Below are 18483 nucleotides of genomic sequence, written 5' to 3'. Positions count from 1 at the left end.
TTAGCAAGTGAGATTGAGGAATTACAAACTTTAAATGGTATGCATAGAAATCTCTGTGAATTGAAACTTGTACTAAATGTTGACAAAACTAATATTACGTGCTTCTTAAAATCAAAGAATACAGCTGATGATGTGTAATTATTCGAATGTTTATACTGATGCATCAATGTTCAGCCTGGTCTCCTAAAAATAACGTTAGCAGACAACAAAACAACAACATTAGGGACTCCTGGTGCCCAGTTACAGCCAACTTCCTAACAATTACTCAGAAGAGGAATAAAACTAAATATGCTTATTCAAGGGATGGACTTAAGTATACTTTTGAGATGTTGGTTCTTTACTTTTTTCCATTCATAACATTTTATACTTCTACTCCACAATTCCTTCACGGATATATTTGCAGCTTACATTTCAATTTTGACATTTTTCCTCTGGTAAACTTATAGAATACAATGCATTGTTGAAAATTAAACAAGTGGCTCCAAACCTTTTTGGGTTGCGTCCTCTGAATAATCAGCATGGAAATGTGTCTCCCTGTCATGTTTCCTGGAAAAAATATGTTTCCATCAAAGAGTAATTGACGATACAGTCTCTTATTATATTAATAAAACATGTATTGTATTAAAATTAATTGTTTTATTTCTTGATATAGCTGTGTGAATATGTCTCAATACTTTTGTACGCTGTTCAACTTAATAACTTACTTAATTGACAGCTGAACAAACATATCACATGATTGGTACAATAAACAGCAGAATGGTTTAAAAATCAGATGATTTCTGAATGAGTTTTTGTGCAAGTCTTCTTTATTTATATCAAGCAGGTTTTCTCTCCCAGTCAGGACACTGTGTTCACTGTGTTGATGTCTTTGGTTGGTAACACAGCAGCAGGTCTGAACCTGCTCAGAGTCCTCATGATGGACTCTCGTAGCTCCTTGTTCTTCAGACTGTAGATCATCGGGTTTAGGAAAGGAGTCAGAGCGGCGTAGAGCACTGACACAATGATACGAACCTATAACAAAACCATGAATAATGATTTATTGAAAACAACACGTATTCAGCATTAATATCTGCAGGTTCTGAGGATGACAAAGTCGGTCAGTCAACATGCTCACAATGACAACACTGATGTTAAGCAGGTATAATGTTTACCTTGCTCACCATCTCAGTTCAGTGTTTTTTCAAACTTTCTTTAATTTGCACAGGTATTGAAAAATAAACATGACCTGATTATGTCATTAAATTATAGGTAAAGGATCACCAAGTTATTATTTATCATCCTGATGGGAACATGAATGATGAACCAAGTTTTCTGGCAATCAAGTCAATAGTTGTATCGATATTTTATTCTAAACCACATATATACTCATTCATAATGCTAGAGCAAAAGACAAAGCATAATCAAAGTTATTAGGATACATCGTTTGGGCATCCTAAATGTCTGAACCACATTTCACTGCAATCTATCCAATAGTTGTTGAGATAGTCTGGTCAAAAGTGGAGGACTGACCATCAGATGGACATTTCCATCTACAGAGCCACATTGTTAGTGTGGCACATACAAATTAGACAAATTAGTCTAAATACCCTTAATCAGCACTTTATATCTTTGGGCCTGCTGTTTGAAAGGCAAACACAAATGTTAATAACTCCAAACAAAAATTGCCTTTTGCTTTTACGTTTACTATTAAAGATGTATATAATGCAAAAGACATAGTGGACATATTTGAGACATTTACTAAAACAAAGGCAAATCTAAATATTCAGGAAATGCAGGATGATTCATCTCGTACCTCTGGTGGAAAGTTTCCCACCCGGTAGGAGATGTATACGCACGAGGCCGAGCTGTAAGAGATGGACACCACAGTGAGGTGGGCGGCACACGTCCCGAAGGCCTTCAGCCTCTGAGCTACACCCATCTTCAATACGGAAACCCCAATCAGGACATAGGAGGTGAGGATTAGGACTCCAGTGGTCAAAAGCGCCACCATGGCGAAGGAAAGGGACACAATGTTATCCACCATAACGTCACCGCACACCAGCCGCCTTACAGAGGATGGGTCGCACCAGCCATGTTTCACCACATTAGGGCCGCAGTAAGACCGCTGGATGGCCATGGAGGTGGCTGGCAAAGTGCAGAAGGCACCGAAGCTCCAGGCTCCTGCAATGAGGAGCAGCCGGACTGGAAGGGTCATGATGGCATTGTAGCGCAGAGGGTTGCAGATGGCCACATAGCGGTCGTACGCCATGACAGTCAAGATGGCCCTGCTGGTAACACCTAGCTGAATGACAAAATACATCTGGAGGAAGCAGCCCGGTACGGAAATGGTATTTGTGTCTGCCAGGAGGCCAGACAGCATTTTGGGGATGGTGGTGGTGGTGTAGATGATGTCCACAAAGGAGAGGTTGTAGAGGAAGAAAAACATGGGAGAGTTGAGTTTCGAATCAGTTAACGCCTGCAAGAGAAAAACACATAGGCAGTGATTACAATACTAATAATTCCATATTCGTCAAAATCCTCATTAAATTGTCAAAACTAGATAGATGGCTCGTTTTTTTACCACAAAGATAATCATGCTGTTTCCTCCCAGAATGATCATGTAACCCAGAAGCAGGATGACAAAGAGGATCATCTTTTCTTGACCAAGGCTAGCGAGGCCCTGGATGATGAAGAAAGTGACGCCATCAGGCCCCCAGGTGCCGTTAACAGAGCTTGATCTGTGATTGGTCGACAAGGGCAGGTATGAATCTGGAAGAATGAGGAAAGAGATGCGTCACTGTTTATTTACAGACAGGACATCAGAAGATAGGAGGGGTGTTGTAAACCGGAAACCGAGCAAATTTAGTTTTTTAACATTTAATCAAAAGCACCACCTTTCCCCAAATTTTGTGTAAAGTGTTTTTGTTGCCTAATCCTAACCACACCAGGTCCAGCACTCGCTCACCATCCTCCCCATCTATCTTAAAAAAATTGCCAGTGAGAATTATCCATATAGCATTTTATGTTTCCTTCAAAAGCAAACCACCTGAGGGGATAGGTAGTGGAGTCTGGTGTATTGCCAGCTGCTAAAGCTGATTCCTTACGGCCGCAGCCGAGGTTTGAATCCGACCCGCGGCCCTTTGCTGCATGTCGTCCCCCTCTGTCTTCCCTTTTGATTCTGTCTGTAAAAAAGGCAAAAATTTCAAATGATAATTTTAAAAAACAATGAGATTGGGGACATGGAATCCGACTTCTTGTTCAAAGCCTCTGTTGTGGTGGTCAGAAGGTTGTCGGTGCCAGTCATGGTGACAATATAACAAAGAAGCAGCAGACAGGTACTGGGGGACCAGAAGGGCTACAGTCTTGGTGGTCACCAAAACCCTGGTTTGGCTAAGAAGAAAGACTTTCAGTTGGCCTTAAGGAAGTTTTGGCAAACCATCTGGAATGGAACATCTCTGGGTTCTGTTATTCGCTCGCATGACTTCTCCAACCATTGTTATGCCGATGACACCCAGCTGATCTTGTCATTTCCCCCCGGTGACACCCAAGTGGAGACGCGCATCGCTGCGTGTTTGGCTGACATCTCGAAGTGGATGACGACACACCACATCAAGCTCAACCTAGACAAAACTGAGCTACTGTTCCTCCTGGGGAAGGGTTGCCCGCACCGGGACCTGTCCATCACCATTGATGATACCGTGGTGACGCCAACTCGGGCTGCGAGGAACCTGGGTGTGACCCTGGATGACCAACTGTCATTCTCAGCAAACATTTCATCCGTTAAACGCTCCTGCAGATTCCTGCTCTACAACATCAGGAGGATTCGTCCCTTCCTGACTGACGAGACGGCGCAGGTTCTCATCCAGGCTCTTGTCATCTCCCGCCTTGGCTACTGCAACTCTCTACTCGCCGGAGCCCCGGCGACGGCCATCAGACCTCTGGAGCTTGTCCAGAAAGCCACAGCTCGCCTGGTGTTCAATCGCCCCAAGTTCTCCCACACAACTTCCTTTCTCCTTTTTCTACACTGGCTCCCTGTAAGAGCTCATCCAGTTTAAGACTCTGGTGCTAGCCTACAGGGCAGTGAAAGGAACAGCTCCTTCCTATCTCCAGGCCACGGTCAAGCCTTACACCCCCGCCTGACCACTTCGCTCTGCTGCCTCGGGGCGATCGGTTGTCTCGTCGCTCAGAGGTCCTGGCAGCCGATCGACCCGGTCACGGCTGTTTTCTGTCCTGGTTCCACAGTGGTGGAATGAACTTCCCACTGACGTCAGGACAGCAGAGTCGCTGCCCATCTTTCGGCGCAGGCTGAAGACCCACCTCTTCAGGAAGTGCTACCCTGAGCCTTCCACTTAGCACTTATTGTATTCATACTAGCTTGTTGCACTTATTGTATTCGTATTACTTATAGCACTAACTGTTTTTCTTGTTTCTGCACTGTACTTTGGCTCTGAGTTATGCTCTGCTTCAGGCTCTTAAATGCTTGTTTGGAAAAGGAAATGTACTTATGACTTCTGGTGACTAGTAGTTCTTTTGATTACCAATGTTGATGCACTTATTGTAAGTCGCTTTGGATAAAAGCGTCTGCTAAATGACTGTAATATAATGTATTGAATGGAAATCAGAGATGGGCTCAGGCATGTTTAGTTGGGAAGAACTGTTGACCCTTACTGGGGGATTAAAACTTTCAAAATTAAAAAGATTGTGCTTTTGAACTATATTGCAATGGTGAGCTAGGTAAAAAATGCTTTCCCTTAAGTCAATAGAAAGACTGTTCCAGCAGTGGGTTGCTCTGACTGAGAAGAACAAACTTGCTATGTCTGTATTGTGCAACACGGCCCCCTCTGGTATTTGCTTGTTACCCTGCTGCTGCTGCTGCTGCTATCCTTCTTTATTATGAACTAATTCAGTGCGGGAGGTGCAAACCCATGTAGAACCTTAAAGATGAGGCAAGAATCTGCAAAATGTTTAAAACTATCAAAATTATAAATATCGTGCTTTTGATCTATATGGCTATGGGACTTTTGGTTAAATGTTTTCAGTGTCTGTTTGTAAAGCGACTCAATACTTTTCAGTGTTGTCATGCTCACTTGTGACCAGCTTGTAAACAGTATGTTAAGTGGGAGAAGATCATAACAATCATATATAGTTTGCCTGCCTCTGTTGTTAGTTATGGTTTTATATGCCTACAGTAAGCCACGTTGAATTTGATAGTACTAAGTAAATGACAGATTGGAATCTAGGATGATTCCAAGATATTTGTAATCGGACACCATTTTGAGCTTTTCTCCTTTAACAAAAACATCAGGTTAGTCAGTCTTTGTGGGATTCCTTGACTGTGATGGAAAATGTTCCCTGTGCTACTTCTCCTCTACTGTGACATATTTACCTGTTTTCTATTGTCAGCCCATTTAGTGGTTTGACCCTTTTTGTTTTCGTAGATAACACTTCTATGGCCTCAGAGGTACAATGTGTTGCCTACTGTTTTATGCATGTAAATTGTAATACCTATTCTGCTTACACATCATGATGACACCCATGTGTAACGAATGATCCATTTCCCTCCACAGCTTGTTCTTATCTCAGTAATGCTACACAAAAACAGCCAAGATACTCTTCAAATGTACTAGAATTGTTAATGCAGATGTTCCAAATGGATATTAGTGTATTGTATATTGATCAATGATTATGATCAAAACAGGGGAGTGTGATGAAAATGTTTCCCTATGCTACTTCTCCTCTACTGTGACATATTTACCTGTTGTCTATTGTCAGCCCGTTTGGTGGTTTCATAGATAACACTTCAAGGTTTTAGAACTCCCAGTTAAAAAACTAAATATAATAAAAAAATAGATGTCTTAGTGCAACAAGGCTCAGATTAGATAAGAGGAAGGGGCTGAATGAAGTTGTCAATGGGCAGTTCTAAACTTGCCAAGTTGGAGAAACATACATGTGAAAACTGTGAATAAACATCTATGAAGGATAGGTCACTTATGTACATCGGAAGTTTGCTGTAATGATTACTCCTGATCATACTGGTCATGAAACGATCCTAACATGCTTAAGAGCTAAGTGTTGGATGACAAAATATACACCCCTTGTTTTGTGAAAAAACTCTAAAATCTAAAAATAAACAGATGCTTCAGCAGTCAGCTTTAAATCAGGTGGGAAGTAGAAGCTCTGATATGCTGCTTCTACTTCAGAATCACTTATTTACCATATCAGATATAAAAACAAGACACATAAATGCAGTTTACAGCTACAACATGCAATATTAGAGCAGTTAATATTACAATACAAATTAAGCAAATTAAAAAATACTCAGCACTGAGAAAAACACAGGCTTAACAAAGCAGTGAAAATTATGTTATTGCCTTAAATCATTGACATACAATTACACTGAAGCAATGAAAAATATTTGTTTTCAAGGGATAACAAATTTAGACTAAATGAATATTATCAGAAATTTGTAACCGTAACATTAAAATTACGTAACATTTTTGTTCTACTTTCAAATGAAAAAAACATTTCTGATAAATTCATAATATATGAAACTGAAGTTTGGTTGTACTGGACATCATCAAAACAGTAACTCACAGACCTCTGAGGCTTTCAGGTGAAATATCAAACGTCCAAAGCTCCATCTCTCATCAGCAGACAGATGAACAGATGGGTGGATGTGGACAAATTTGCTGTCAACAGACAGGTGCAGAATAATTTAACTGCAAAAATGAAAAGCTCTGTATGTGACTTCATCTGATCACAAGCTCATTTTGACATCACACATTACAAAGTCAAATAGGATAACTTTAAAAAGCTCAACACTTTCAGACAACATAACAACACTTCTTCAGATTTTCTTCAGACATGGTTCATAAATAAGATATCATCATCTTACCTGAGTGTGTGGATCAGACTTTGCGGCGCTCAGTCAGGTCTAGTCAGACACAAGAACTTCATCACGTCCACATTATGCCTTTTCAAGGGCAACTGACCTTTTTTCTGATTATAATGAAGATTATGGTGAGACCAAACAACTTTAATTACACAAAGTGACATCAGATCCAGTTCATTAAAAACATCAATTATACACAGGATAACAAAAGAATACCAAAGGGACCTATTTTAAGTAACCTCTGTGGTTATAAACAAGCACCTGAAAAGAAAACATAAGAAACATAATTGCCTTGTTGCCGTGGTAACAAATGTCTGTTTTGAATGTTTAACATCTTAATTACAGATTAATTATAAAAGCTCTTACTTTACTTTAATTGCTTTTGTGTGTGTGTGTGTGTGTGTGTGTAGTTGTGAGTAGTCTTTCCTGTTGATTTTTTGAGCACAAGTTGGACAGTACCAGTTGTTCTGACTCACAACTTTGAGATTCATCAATGTTTCTAAATTAATTTGCAGATTCATAGTAAAATAAATGTATTCATACGTTCAAAAATAAAGAAATTAGACTATTTGACCAACTGAAGGACTTCAGATCCAGAAGGAGCAATGCAGATTCCATTCTGGCCGTTGACCAGCTCTTCAGCCTTGAAAGGTTGCTGAGGGGGTTATGGGACTTTGACCATCCAGTCTACATGTGTAGAGTGACTAATTCCAGCAACTAGCCACTCGGCTGGGTGCGGAAGAAGATTGTGTTCTTTACTTGCTTCAATAAAAAGATTCCAGGCTCTTTCACTTTTGGGTGAGGTACCCATGTTATTACAATTTCCGTTTACAGATGATGATACGATATGATAGAACTTATCTTCTTGGTGTCCCTCTGGTGTGTCTTGCGTGCTGTAGAAACCGTGTGATCGCCCCATCACCCATGCATCATTAGCTATCTGATGCACCTGTGCCCCATATACCAATTACCTGCCGCACTAATCCACACTGCCACCTGTGGTGAACCTGAGGTAGGCTCCCAATATAAACAGACATAAATATACAGACATAACTAATGGCTCCTACAATGTGTTTTGTGGACTTGGAGAAGGCTTACGGCCATGTCCCCAGGGGAGTCCTGTGGGGAGTACTGCAGAAATACTGGGTACCAAGGTCATTGCTACAAGCCACCTGGTCGCCATATTTAAAAAAAGTAAGAGCCGTTTCCATATTCTCAGCACACAAAGGTTTACTGTGAATATTGTCCTCCGCCAGAGTTTTCCCTTGTCACTGATTATTTTTGTCTATCTTAGATATATTCTTTGCAGACGATGTGACCCTGTTGGCACCTTCAGTACGCACTGAGGGTAAATTGTTGTGTGAGATAGACAGGTGGTTTGGTGTGGCGTCAGCAGCGATGTGATTATCATACAGGACCGTTTTGGTGAAGAGGGAGCTGAGTCCATCTATGTTCAGACCCTCAACTATCATCTTGAGCTTTGAACCCAAACAATACTATCATGGATACAAGCAGCCAAAATGAGTTTCCTTTGTAGGGTTGCTGAAATATAAAAGCTTGGTATACTCAATTTCCCCTGACTGCATGTTATCCAATTATTATTATAATTATTGTATTACAATGCCCATTGTTTTTATTATCATTGTTTATTTTCATTATTATTAAAATAAACATAAAAACACATCCTCGTAGCCTCACTGTAAACAGTTTTAACTGGATATTTTTTTTCTAATAAACAAGTTGTGATGTAAGAAGTACTCATACTCATTGACCGGTGAAATTTCTTTTTCTTTCTGGAAACATATTTTAACTTTCAACAACGCATTGTATTCTATAAGTTTACCAGATGTAAAGTATAAAAATTAAAATGTAAGCTGGAAAAATATGTGTATATACACATATATATATATATATATATATACGGGGATGACGCCATTATGTATAGTCCTGCTAATTTATATAAATAATCTGTATTGCAATGTCATTACCACAAAACGTTATTTTTATGTGGATGATATCATTATGTATAGTTCTGCCTCATCCTTAGCAAGTGAGATTGAGGAATTACAAACTTTAAATGGTATGCAGAGAAATCTCTGAATTGAAACTTGTACTAAATGTTGACAAAACTAAAATTACGTGCTTCTTAAAATCAAAGAATACAGCCGATGATGTGTAATTATTCAAAAATGTATACTGATGCATCAATGTTCAGCCTGGTCTCCTAAAAATAACGTTAGCAAACAACAAAACAACATCGTCAATTACTCTTTGAGGGAAACTGTCAGGTATCACAAAACGACAGACAAGAACCCAATAGCACGACACAGAAAACAGTTCAGGTGTAGAAACCGGGTTTAATAACCAGCAGATGTCAAACCAGGTAGTAATCCGCGTGGCAAACAAATCCAGTGGGAGCAGGCAAAAGGGAAGGTCCAAAGTCCAAAAAGGCAGGTCAATACACGAATAATCAGGATCAGAATCGGAATGACAGGTTGCTGGATAGCAAGGGAAACACACTAGACAATCTGGCAGAGAACTGAGGGAAATGGGCCAGTACATATACACTGAGGGGCTGATTGCTGATGAGGAGCAGGTGAGTATGGAGGTGGGGCAGGCCAGGTGAAATGAAATCAGCAATTAGTGCAGAGCGGGGGGGAGTGGCAGATTCTGAAATGACATGAGAGTTAGTGTGGCAAAACAGGAGACAGACAAATGAAAAACTAAAGCCTGGCTGAAGTTGTGACAGAAACATATTTTTTCCAGGAAACATGACAGGGAGACACATTTCCATGCGGATTATTCAGAGGACACAACCCAAAAAGGTTGGGAGCCACTTGTTTAATTTTCAACAATGCATTGTATTCTATAAGTTTACAAGAGGAAAAATGTTAAAATTGAAATGTAAGCTGCAAATACATTTGTGGTCAAAAGTTTACATACACTTGTAAAGAACATAATGTCATGGCTATTTTGAGTTTCCAGTTATTTCTACAACTCTGATTTTTCTCTGATAGAGTGATTGGAACAGATACTTCTTTGTCACAAAAAACATTCATGAAGTTTGGTTCTTTCATGACTTTATTATGGGTTAACAGAAAAAGTGACAAAATCTGCTGGGTCAAAAATATACATACAGCAACATGAATTAGCAATTTTGGTGACTTAGAAAGTTGTGTCAATGAAATGAGCTTCATAGCATGGCCTCTTAACTTATTGTGAGTGATTATGAGTGACTACAGCTGGTGACTTCTCTGAGGCCATTTAAATAGGGCTCATTGGATACAAACGCCCACAAACGCTACAATGGGAAAGTCAAAGGAGCTCAGCATGGATCTGAAAAAGCGAATCATTGACTTGAACAAGTCAGGAAAGTCGCTTGGAGCCATTTCAAAGCAGCTGCAGGTCCCAAGAGCAACAGTGCAAACAATTGTTTGTAAGTATAAAGTGCATGGCACTGTTTTGTCACTGCCACGATCAGGAAGAAAACGCAAGCTATCACCTGCTGCTGAGAGAAAATTGGTCAGGAGGGTGAAGAGTCAACCGAGAACCACCAAAAAGCAGATCTGCCAAGAATTAGAAGCTGCTGGAACACAGGTGTCAGTGTCCACAGTCAAGCGTGTTTTGCATCTCCATGGACTGAGAGGCTGCCGTGCAAGAAGGAAGCCCTTGCTCCAAAAGCGGCACCTTAAGGCTCGACTGAAGTTTGCTGCTGATCACATGGACAAAGATAAGACCTTCTGGAGGAAAATTCTGTGGTCAGACGAAACAAAAATCGAGCTGTTTGGCCACAATGCCCAGCAATATGTTTGGAGGAGAAAAGGTGAGGCCTTTAACCCCAAGAACACCATGCCTACCGTCAAGCACGGTGGTGGTAGTATTATGCTGTGGGGCTGTTTTGCTGCCAATGGAACTGGTGCTTTACAGAGGGTAAATGGGATAATGAAGAAGGAGGATTACCTTCAAATTCTTCAAGATAACCTAAAATCATCAGTCCGGAGGTTGGGTCTTGGGCGCAGTTGGGTGTTCCAACAGGACAATGACCCCAAACACACATCAAAAGTGGTAATGGAATGGCTAAATCAGGCTAGAATTAGGGTTTTAGAATGGCCTTCCCAAAGTCCTGACTTAAATCCCATTGAGAACATGTGGACAATGCTGAAGAAACAAGTCCATGTCAGAAAGCCATCAAATTTAACTGAACTGCACCAATTTTGTCAAGAGGAGTGGTCAAAGATTCAACGAGAAGCTTGCCAGAAGCTTGTGGATGGCTACCAAAAGCGCCTAATTGAAGTGAAAATGGCCAAGGGACATGTAACCAAATATTAGCACTGCTGTATGTATATTTTTGACCCAGCAGATTTTGTCACTTTTTCTGTTAACCCATAATAAAGTCATGAAAGAACCAAACTTCATGAATGTTTTTTGTGACAAAGAAGTATCTGTTCCAATCACTCTATCAGAGAAAAATCAGAGTTGTAGAAATAACTGGAAACTCAAGAGAGCCATGACATTATGTTCTTTACAAGTATATGTAAACTTTTGAACACAACTGTATATCCGTGAAGGAATTGTGGAGTAGAAGTATAAAATGTTATGAATGGAAAAAAGTAAAGAACCAATATCTCAAAAGTATACTTAAGTCCATCCCTTGAATAAGGATATTTAGTTTTAGTCCTCTTTTGAGTAATTGTTAGGTTAAAAGTTGGCTGTAACTGGGCACCAGGAGTCCCTAATGTTGTTGAACAGCGTACTAAAGTATTAAGACATATTCACACAGCTATATCAAGAAATAAAACAATTTTAATACAATACATGTTTTATTAATATAATAAGAGACTGTAGATTACAGTAGTTAATTAAAAAGGTATTAACTAGTTACATGTGACCCTTTATTGCAAATATAACTTAATAAGTTAGTTAATAGACAGCTGAACAAACACATCACATGATTGGCACAATAAACAGCAGAATGGTTTAAAAATCAGATCATTTCTGAATGAGTTTTTGTGCAAGTCTTCTTTATATCAAGCAGGTTTTCTCTCCCAGTCAGGACACTGTGTTCACTGTGTTGATGTCTTTGGTTGGTAACACAGAAGCAGGTCTGAACCTGCTCAGAGTCCTCATGATGGACTCTCGTAGCTCCTTGTTCTTCAGACTGTAGATCATCGGGTTTAGGAAAGGAGTCAGAGCAGAGTAGAGCACTGACACAATGATACGAACCTATAACAAAACCATGAATAATGATTTATTGAAAACAACACGTATTCAGCATTAATATCTGCAGGTTCTGAGGATGACAAAGTCGGTCAGTCAACATGCTCACAATGACAACACTGATGTTAAGCAGGTATAATGTTTACCTTGCTCACCATCTCAGTTCAGTGTTTTTTCAAACTTTCTTTAATTTGCACAGGTATTGAAAAATAAACATGACCTGATTATACCATTAAATTATAGGTAAAGGATCACCAAGTTATTATTTATCATCCTGATGGGAACATGAATGATGAACCAAGTTTTCTGGCAATCAAGTTAATAGTTGTATCGATATTTTATTCTAAACCACATATATACTCATTCATAATGCTAGAGCAAAAGACAAAGCATAATCAAAGTTATTAGGATACATCGTCTGGGCATCCTAAATGTCTGAACCAAATTTCACTGCAATCTATCCAATAGTTGTTGAGATAGTCTGGTCAAAAGTGGAGGACTGACCATCAGATGGACATTTCCATCTACAGAGCCACGTTGTTAGTGTGGCACATACAAATTAGACAAATTAGTCTAAATACCCTTAATCAGCACTTTATATCTTTGGGCCTGCTGTTTGAAAGGCAAACACAAATGTTAATAACTCCAAACAAAAATTGCCTTTTGCTTTTACGTTTACTATTAAAGATGTATATAATGCAAAAGACATAGTGGACATATTTGAGACATTTACTAAAACAAAGGCAAATCTAAATATTCAGGAAATGCAGGATGATTCATCTTGTACCTCTGGTGGAAAGTTTCCCACCCGGTAGGAGATGTATACGCACGAGGCCGAGCTGTAAGAGATGGACACCACAGTGAGGTGGGCGGCACACGTCCCGAAGGCCTTCAGCCTCTGAGCTACGCCCATCTTCGATACGGAAACCCCAATCAGGACATAGGAGGTGAGGATTAGGACTCCTGTGGTCAGAAGCGCCACCACAGCGCAGGAAAGGGACACAATGTTATCCACCGTAACGTCACCGCACACCAGCCGCCTTACAGAGGATGGGTCGCACCAGCCATGTTTCACCACATTAGGGCCGCAGTAAGACCGCTGGATGGCCATGGAGGTGGCTGGCAAAGTGCAGAAGGCACCGAAGCTCCAGGCTCCTGCAATGAGGAGCAGCCGGACTGGAAGGGTCATGATGGCATTGTAGCGCAGAGGGTTGCAGATGGCCACATAGCGGTCGTACGCCATGACAGTCAAGATGGCCCTGCTGGTAACACCTAGCTGAATGACAAAATACATCTGGAGGAAGCAGCCCGGTACGGAAATGGTGTTCGTGTCTGCCTGGAGGCCAGACAGCATTTTGGGGATGGTGGTGGTGGTGTAGATGATGTCCACAAAGGAGAGGTTGTAGAGGAAGAAAAACATGGGAGAGTTGAGTTTCGAATCAGTTAACGCCTGCAAGAGGAAAAACACATAGGCAGTGATTACAATACTAATCATTCCATATTTGGGAAAATGAGGCAAAATCCTCATTAAATTGTCAAAACTAGATAGACGGCTCGTTTTTTTACCACAAAGATAATCATGCTGTTTCCTCCCAGAATGATTATGTAACCCAGAAGCAGGATGACAAAGAGGATCATCTTTTCTTGACCAAGGCTAGCGAGGCCCTGGATGATGAAGAAAGTGACGCCATCAGGCCCCCAGGTGCCGTTAACAGAGCTTGATCTGTGATTGGTCGACAAGGGCAGGTATGAATCTGGAAGAATGAGGAAAGAGATGCGTCACTGTTTATTTACAGACAGGACATCAGAAGATAGGAGGGGTGTTGTAAACCGGAAACCGAGCAAATTTAGTTTATTATCATTTAATCCAAAGCACCACCTTTCCCCAAATTTTGTGTAAAGTGTTTTTGTTGCCTAATCCTAGCCACACCAGGTCCAGCACTCGCCCACTATCCTCCCCATCTATCTTAAAAAAATTGCCAGTGAGAATTATCCAGATAGCAATTTATGTTTCCTTCAAAAGGAAACCACCTGAGGGGATAGATAGTGGAGTCTGGTGTATTGCCAGCTGCTAAAGCTGATTCCTTACGGCCGCAGCCGAGGTTTGAATCCGACCCGCGGCCCTTTGCTGCATGTCGTCCCCCCTCTGTCTTCCCTTTCGATTCTGTCTGTAAAAAAGGCAAAAATTTGAAATGATAATTTTAAAAAACAATGAGATTGGGGACATGGAATCCGACTTTTTGTTCAAAACCTCTGTTGTGGTGGTCAGAAGGTTGTCGGTGCCAGTCATGGTGACAATATAACAAAGAAGCAGCAGACAGGTACTGGGGGACCAGAAGGGCTACAGTCTTGGTGGTCACCAAAACCCTGGTTTGGCTAAGAAGAAAGACTTTCAGTTGGCCTTAAGGAAGTTTTGGCAAACCATCTGGAATGGAACATCTCTGGGTTCTGTTATTCGCTCGCATGACTTCTCCAACCATTGTTATGCCGATGACACCCAGCTGGTCTTGTCATTTCCCCCCGGTGACACCCAAGTGGAGACGCGCATCGCTGCGTGTTTGGCTGACATCTCGAAGTGGATGACGACACACCACCTCAAGCTCAACCTAGACAAAACTGAGCTACTGTTCCTCCTGGGGAAGGGTTGCCCGCACCGAGACCTGTCCATCACCATTGATGATACCGTGGTGACGCCAACTCGGACTGCGAGGAACCTGGGTGTGACCCTGGATGACCAACTGTCATTCTCAGCAAACATTTCATCCGTTACACGCTCCTGCAGATTCCTGCTCTACAACATCAGGAGGATTCGTCCCTTCCTCACTGACGAGACGGCGCAGGTTCTCATCCAGGCTCTTGTCATCTCCTGCCTGGACTACTGCAACTCTTTACTCGCCGGAGCCCCGGCGTCGGCCATCAGACCTCTGGAGCTTGTCCAGAAAGCCACAGCTCACCTGGTGTTCAATCGCCCCAAGTTCTCCCACACAACTTCCTTTCTCCGTTTTCTACACTGGCTCCCTGTAAGAGCTCATCCAGTCTAAGACTCTGGTGCTAGCCTACAGGGCAGTGAAAGGAACAGCTCCTTCCTATCTCCAGGCCACGGTCAAGTCCTACACCCCCGCCCGACCACTTCACTCTGCTACCTCGGGGCGATCGGTTGCCTCGTCGCTCAGAGGTCCTGGCGGCCGATCGACCCGGTCACGGCTGTTTTCTGTCCTGGCCTGACGTCAGGACAGCAGAGTCGCTGCCCATCTTTCGGCGCAGGCTGAAAACCCACCTCTTCAGGAAGTGCTACCCTGAGCCTTTCACTTAGCACTTATTGTATTCATACTAGCTTGTTGCACTTATTGTATTCGTATTACTTATAGCACTCACTGTTTTTCTTATTTCTGCACTGTACTTTGGCTCTGAGTTATGCTCTGCTTCAGGCTCTTAGATGCTTGTTTGGAAAAGGAAATGTACTTATGACTTCTGATGACTAGTAGTTCTTTTGATTACCAATGTTGATGCACTTATTGTAAGTCACTTTGGATAAAAGCATCTGCTAAATGACTGTAATGTAATGTAATGAATGGAAATCAGAGATGGGCTCAGGCATGTTTAGTTGGGAAGAACTGTTGACCCTTACTGGGGATATTGTCAAAATGTTTAAAACTTTCAAAATTAAAAAGATTGTGCTTTTGAACTATATTGCAATGGTGAGCTTGGTAAAATATGCTTTCCCTTAAGTCAATAGAAAGACTGTTCCAGCAGTGGGTTGCTCTGACTGAGAAGAACAAACTTGCTATGTCTGTATTGTGCAACACGGCCCCCTCTGATATTTGCTTGTTACCCTGCTGCTGCTGCTGCTGCTGCTATCCTTCTTTATTATGAACTGATTCAGTGCGGGAGGTGCAAACCCATGTAGAACCTTAAAGATGAGGCAAGAATCTGCAAAATGTTTAAAACTATCAAAATTATAAATATCGTGCTTTTGAACCATATGGCTATGGGACTTTTGGTTAAGTGTTTTCAGTGTCTGTTTGTAAAGCGACTCAATACTTTTCAGTGTTGTCATGCTCACTTGTGACCAGCTTGTCAACAGTATGTTACGTGGGAGAAGATCATAACAATCATATATAGTTTGCCTGTCTCTGTTGTTAGTTATGGTTTTATATGCCTACAGTAAGCCACGTTGAATTTGATAGTACTAAGTAAATGACAGATTGGAATCTAGGATGATTCCAAGATATTTGTAATGTTCCCTGTGCTACTAGTACTACTAGTACTAGTACTAGTAAATATGTCTACTGTGACATATTTACCTGTTTTCTATTGTCAGCCCATTTAGTGGTTTGACCCTTTTTGTTTTCGTAGATAACACTTCTATGGCCTCAGAGGTACAATGTGTTGCCTACTGTTTTATGCATGTAAATTGTAATACTTATTCTGCTTACACATCATGATGACACCCATGTGTAAAGAATGATCCATTTCCCTCCACAGCTTGTTCTTATCTCAGTAATGCTACACAAAAACAGCCAAGATACTCTTCAAATGTACTAGAATTGTTAATGCAGATGTTCCAAATGGATATTAGTGTATTGTATATTGATCAATGATTATGATCAAAACAGGGGAGTGTGATGAAAATGTTTCCCTATGCTACTTCTCCTCTACTGTGACATATTTACCTGTTATCTATTGTCAGCGCGTTTGGTGGTTTCATAGATAACACTTCAAGGTTTTAGAACTCCCAGTTAAAAAACTAAATATAATGAAAAAATAGATATCTTAGTGTAACAAGGCTCAGATTAGATTAGAGGAAGGGGCTGAATGGAGTTGTCAATGGGCAGTTCTAAACTTGCCAAGTTGGAGAAACATACATGTGAAAACTGTGAATAAACATCTATGAAGGATAGGTCACTTATGTACATCGGAAGTTTGCTGTAATGATTACTCCTGATCATACTGGTCATGAAACGATCCTAACATGCTTAAGAGCTAAGTGTTGGATGACAAAATATACACCCCTTGTTTTGTGAAAAAACTCTAAAATCTAAAAATAAACAGATGCTTCAGCAGTCAGCTTTAAATCAGGTGGGAAGTAGAAGCTCTGATATGCTGCTTCTACTTCAGAATCACTTATTTACCATATCAGATATAAAAACAAGACACATAAATGCAGTTTACAGCTACAACATGCAATATTAGAGCAGTTAATATTACAATACAAATTAAGCAAATTAAAAAATACTCAGCACTGAGAAAAACACAGGCTTAACAAAGCAGTGAAAATTATGTTATTGCCTTAAATCATTGACATACAATTACACTGAAGCAATGAAAAATATTTGTTTTCAAGGGATAACAAATTTAGACTAAATGAATATTATCAGAAATTTGTAACCGTAACATTAAAATTACGTAACATTTTTGTTCTACTTTCAAATGAAAAAAACATTTCTGATAAATTCATAATATATGAAACTGAAGTTTGGTTGTACTGGACATCATCAAAACAGTAACTCACAGACCTCTGAGGCTTTCAGGTGAAATATCAAACGTCCAAAGCTCCATCTCTCATCAGCAGACAGATGAACAGATGGGTGGATGTGGACAAATTTGCTGTCAACAGACAGGTGCAGAATAATTTAACTGCAAAAATGAAAAGCTCTGTATGTGACTTCATCTGATCACAAGCTCATTTTGACATCACACATTACAAAGTCAAATAGGATAACTTTAAAAAGCTCAACACTTTCAGACAACATAACAACACTTCTTCAGATTTTCTTCAGACATGGTTCATAAATAAGATATCATCATCTTACCTGAGTGTGTGGATCAGACTTTGCGGCGCTCAGTCAGGTCTAGTCAGACACAAGAACTTCATCACGTCCACATTATGCCTTTTCAAGGGCAACTGACCTTTTTTCTGATTATAATGAAGATTATGGTGAGACCAAACAACTTTAATTACACAAAGTGACATCAGATCCAGTTCATTAAAAACATCAATTATACACAGGATAACAAAAGAATACCAAAGGGACCTATTTTAAGTAACCTCTGTGGTTATAAACAAGCACCTGAAAAGAAAACATAAGAAACATAATTGCCTTGTTGCCGTGGTAACAAATGTCTGTCTTGAATGTTTAACATCCTAATTACAGATTAATTATAAAAACTCTTACTTTACTTTAATTGCTTTTGTGTGTGTGTGTGTGTGTGTGTGTGTGTGTGTGTGTGTGTGTGTAGTTGTGAGTAGTCTTTCCTGTTGATTTTTTGAGCACAAGTTGGACAGTACCAGTTGTTCTGACTCACAACTTTGAGATTCATCAATGTTTCTAAATTAATTTGCAGATTCATAGTAAAATAAATGTATTCATACGTTCAAAAATAAAGAAATTAGA

At 40.4% G+C, this 18483-nt stretch overlaps 2 protein-coding genes across 2 annotated transcripts; both read right to left on the bottom strand.

Annotated features, from left to right (window-relative positions):
• Nucleotides 1-837: 837 nt before the first annotated feature.
• LOC137888266 (olfactory receptor 10J4-like) lies at nucleotides 838-8343 on the bottom strand. The gene is made up of 4 exons (XM_068731628.1): nucleotides 8202-8343; nucleotides 2561-2748; nucleotides 1793-2455; nucleotides 838-1011 (listed from the first exon to the last, which is right to left on the bottom strand). The coding sequence occupies exons 1-4, from the start codon at nucleotides 8341-8343 to the stop codon at nucleotides 838-840; spliced, it is 1167 nt and encodes a 388-aa protein (XP_068587729.1).
• Nucleotides 8344-11920: 3577 nt separating this feature from the next.
• LOC137888265 (olfactory receptor 10J4-like) lies at nucleotides 11921-14378 on the bottom strand. Its single transcript, XM_068731627.1, has 5 exons — nucleotides 14340-14378; nucleotides 14178-14256; nucleotides 13655-13842; nucleotides 12876-13538; nucleotides 11921-12094 (listed from the first exon to the last, which is right to left on the bottom strand). Exons 1-5 carry the CDS (start codon nucleotides 14376-14378, stop codon nucleotides 11921-11923), a joined length of 1143 nt encoding a protein of 380 aa, XP_068587728.1.
• Between the last annotated feature and the right edge of the window lie 4105 nt (nucleotides 14379-18483).

Source organism: Cebidichthys violaceus, unplaced genomic scaffold (assembly GCF_023349555.1).
Source record: "Cebidichthys violaceus isolate CVI_PGR_0920_01 unplaced genomic scaffold, fCebVio1.0.p SCAF_53, whole genome shotgun sequence".
Classification (NCBI taxonomy): Eukaryota; Metazoa; Chordata; class Actinopteri; order Perciformes; family Stichaeidae; genus Cebidichthys; species Cebidichthys violaceus.
Note: the sequence above shows the minus strand (reverse complement) of the source record. Positions and strands in the feature narration are given on the sequence as shown.

Coding starts and splice junctions, on each gene's coding strand:
- LOC137888266 (XM_068731628.1), bottom strand. CDS start 8,343: ATGATAGTTGAGGGTCTGAACATAGATGGACTCAGCTCCCTCTTCACC. Junction 2,456..2,560: donor ACAGCATGATTATCTTTGTG/GTAAAAAAACGA, acceptor TTTCTCTTGCAG/GCGTTAACTGATTCGAAACT. Junction 1,012..1,792: donor TGGGAAACTTTCCACCAGAG/GTACGAGATGAA, acceptor GTTTTGTTATAG/GTTCGTATCATTGTGTCAGT.
- LOC137888265 (XM_068731627.1), bottom strand. CDS start 14,378: ATGACTGGCACCGACAACCTTCTGACCACCACAACAGAG. Junction 13,843..14,177: donor TTCAAACCTCGGCTGCGGCC/GTAAGGAATCAG, acceptor TCATTCTTCCAG/ATTCATACCTGCCCTTGTCG. Junction 13,539..13,654: donor ACAGCATGATTATCTTTGTG/GTAAAAAAACGA, acceptor TTCCTCTTGCAG/GCGTTAACTGATTCGAAACT.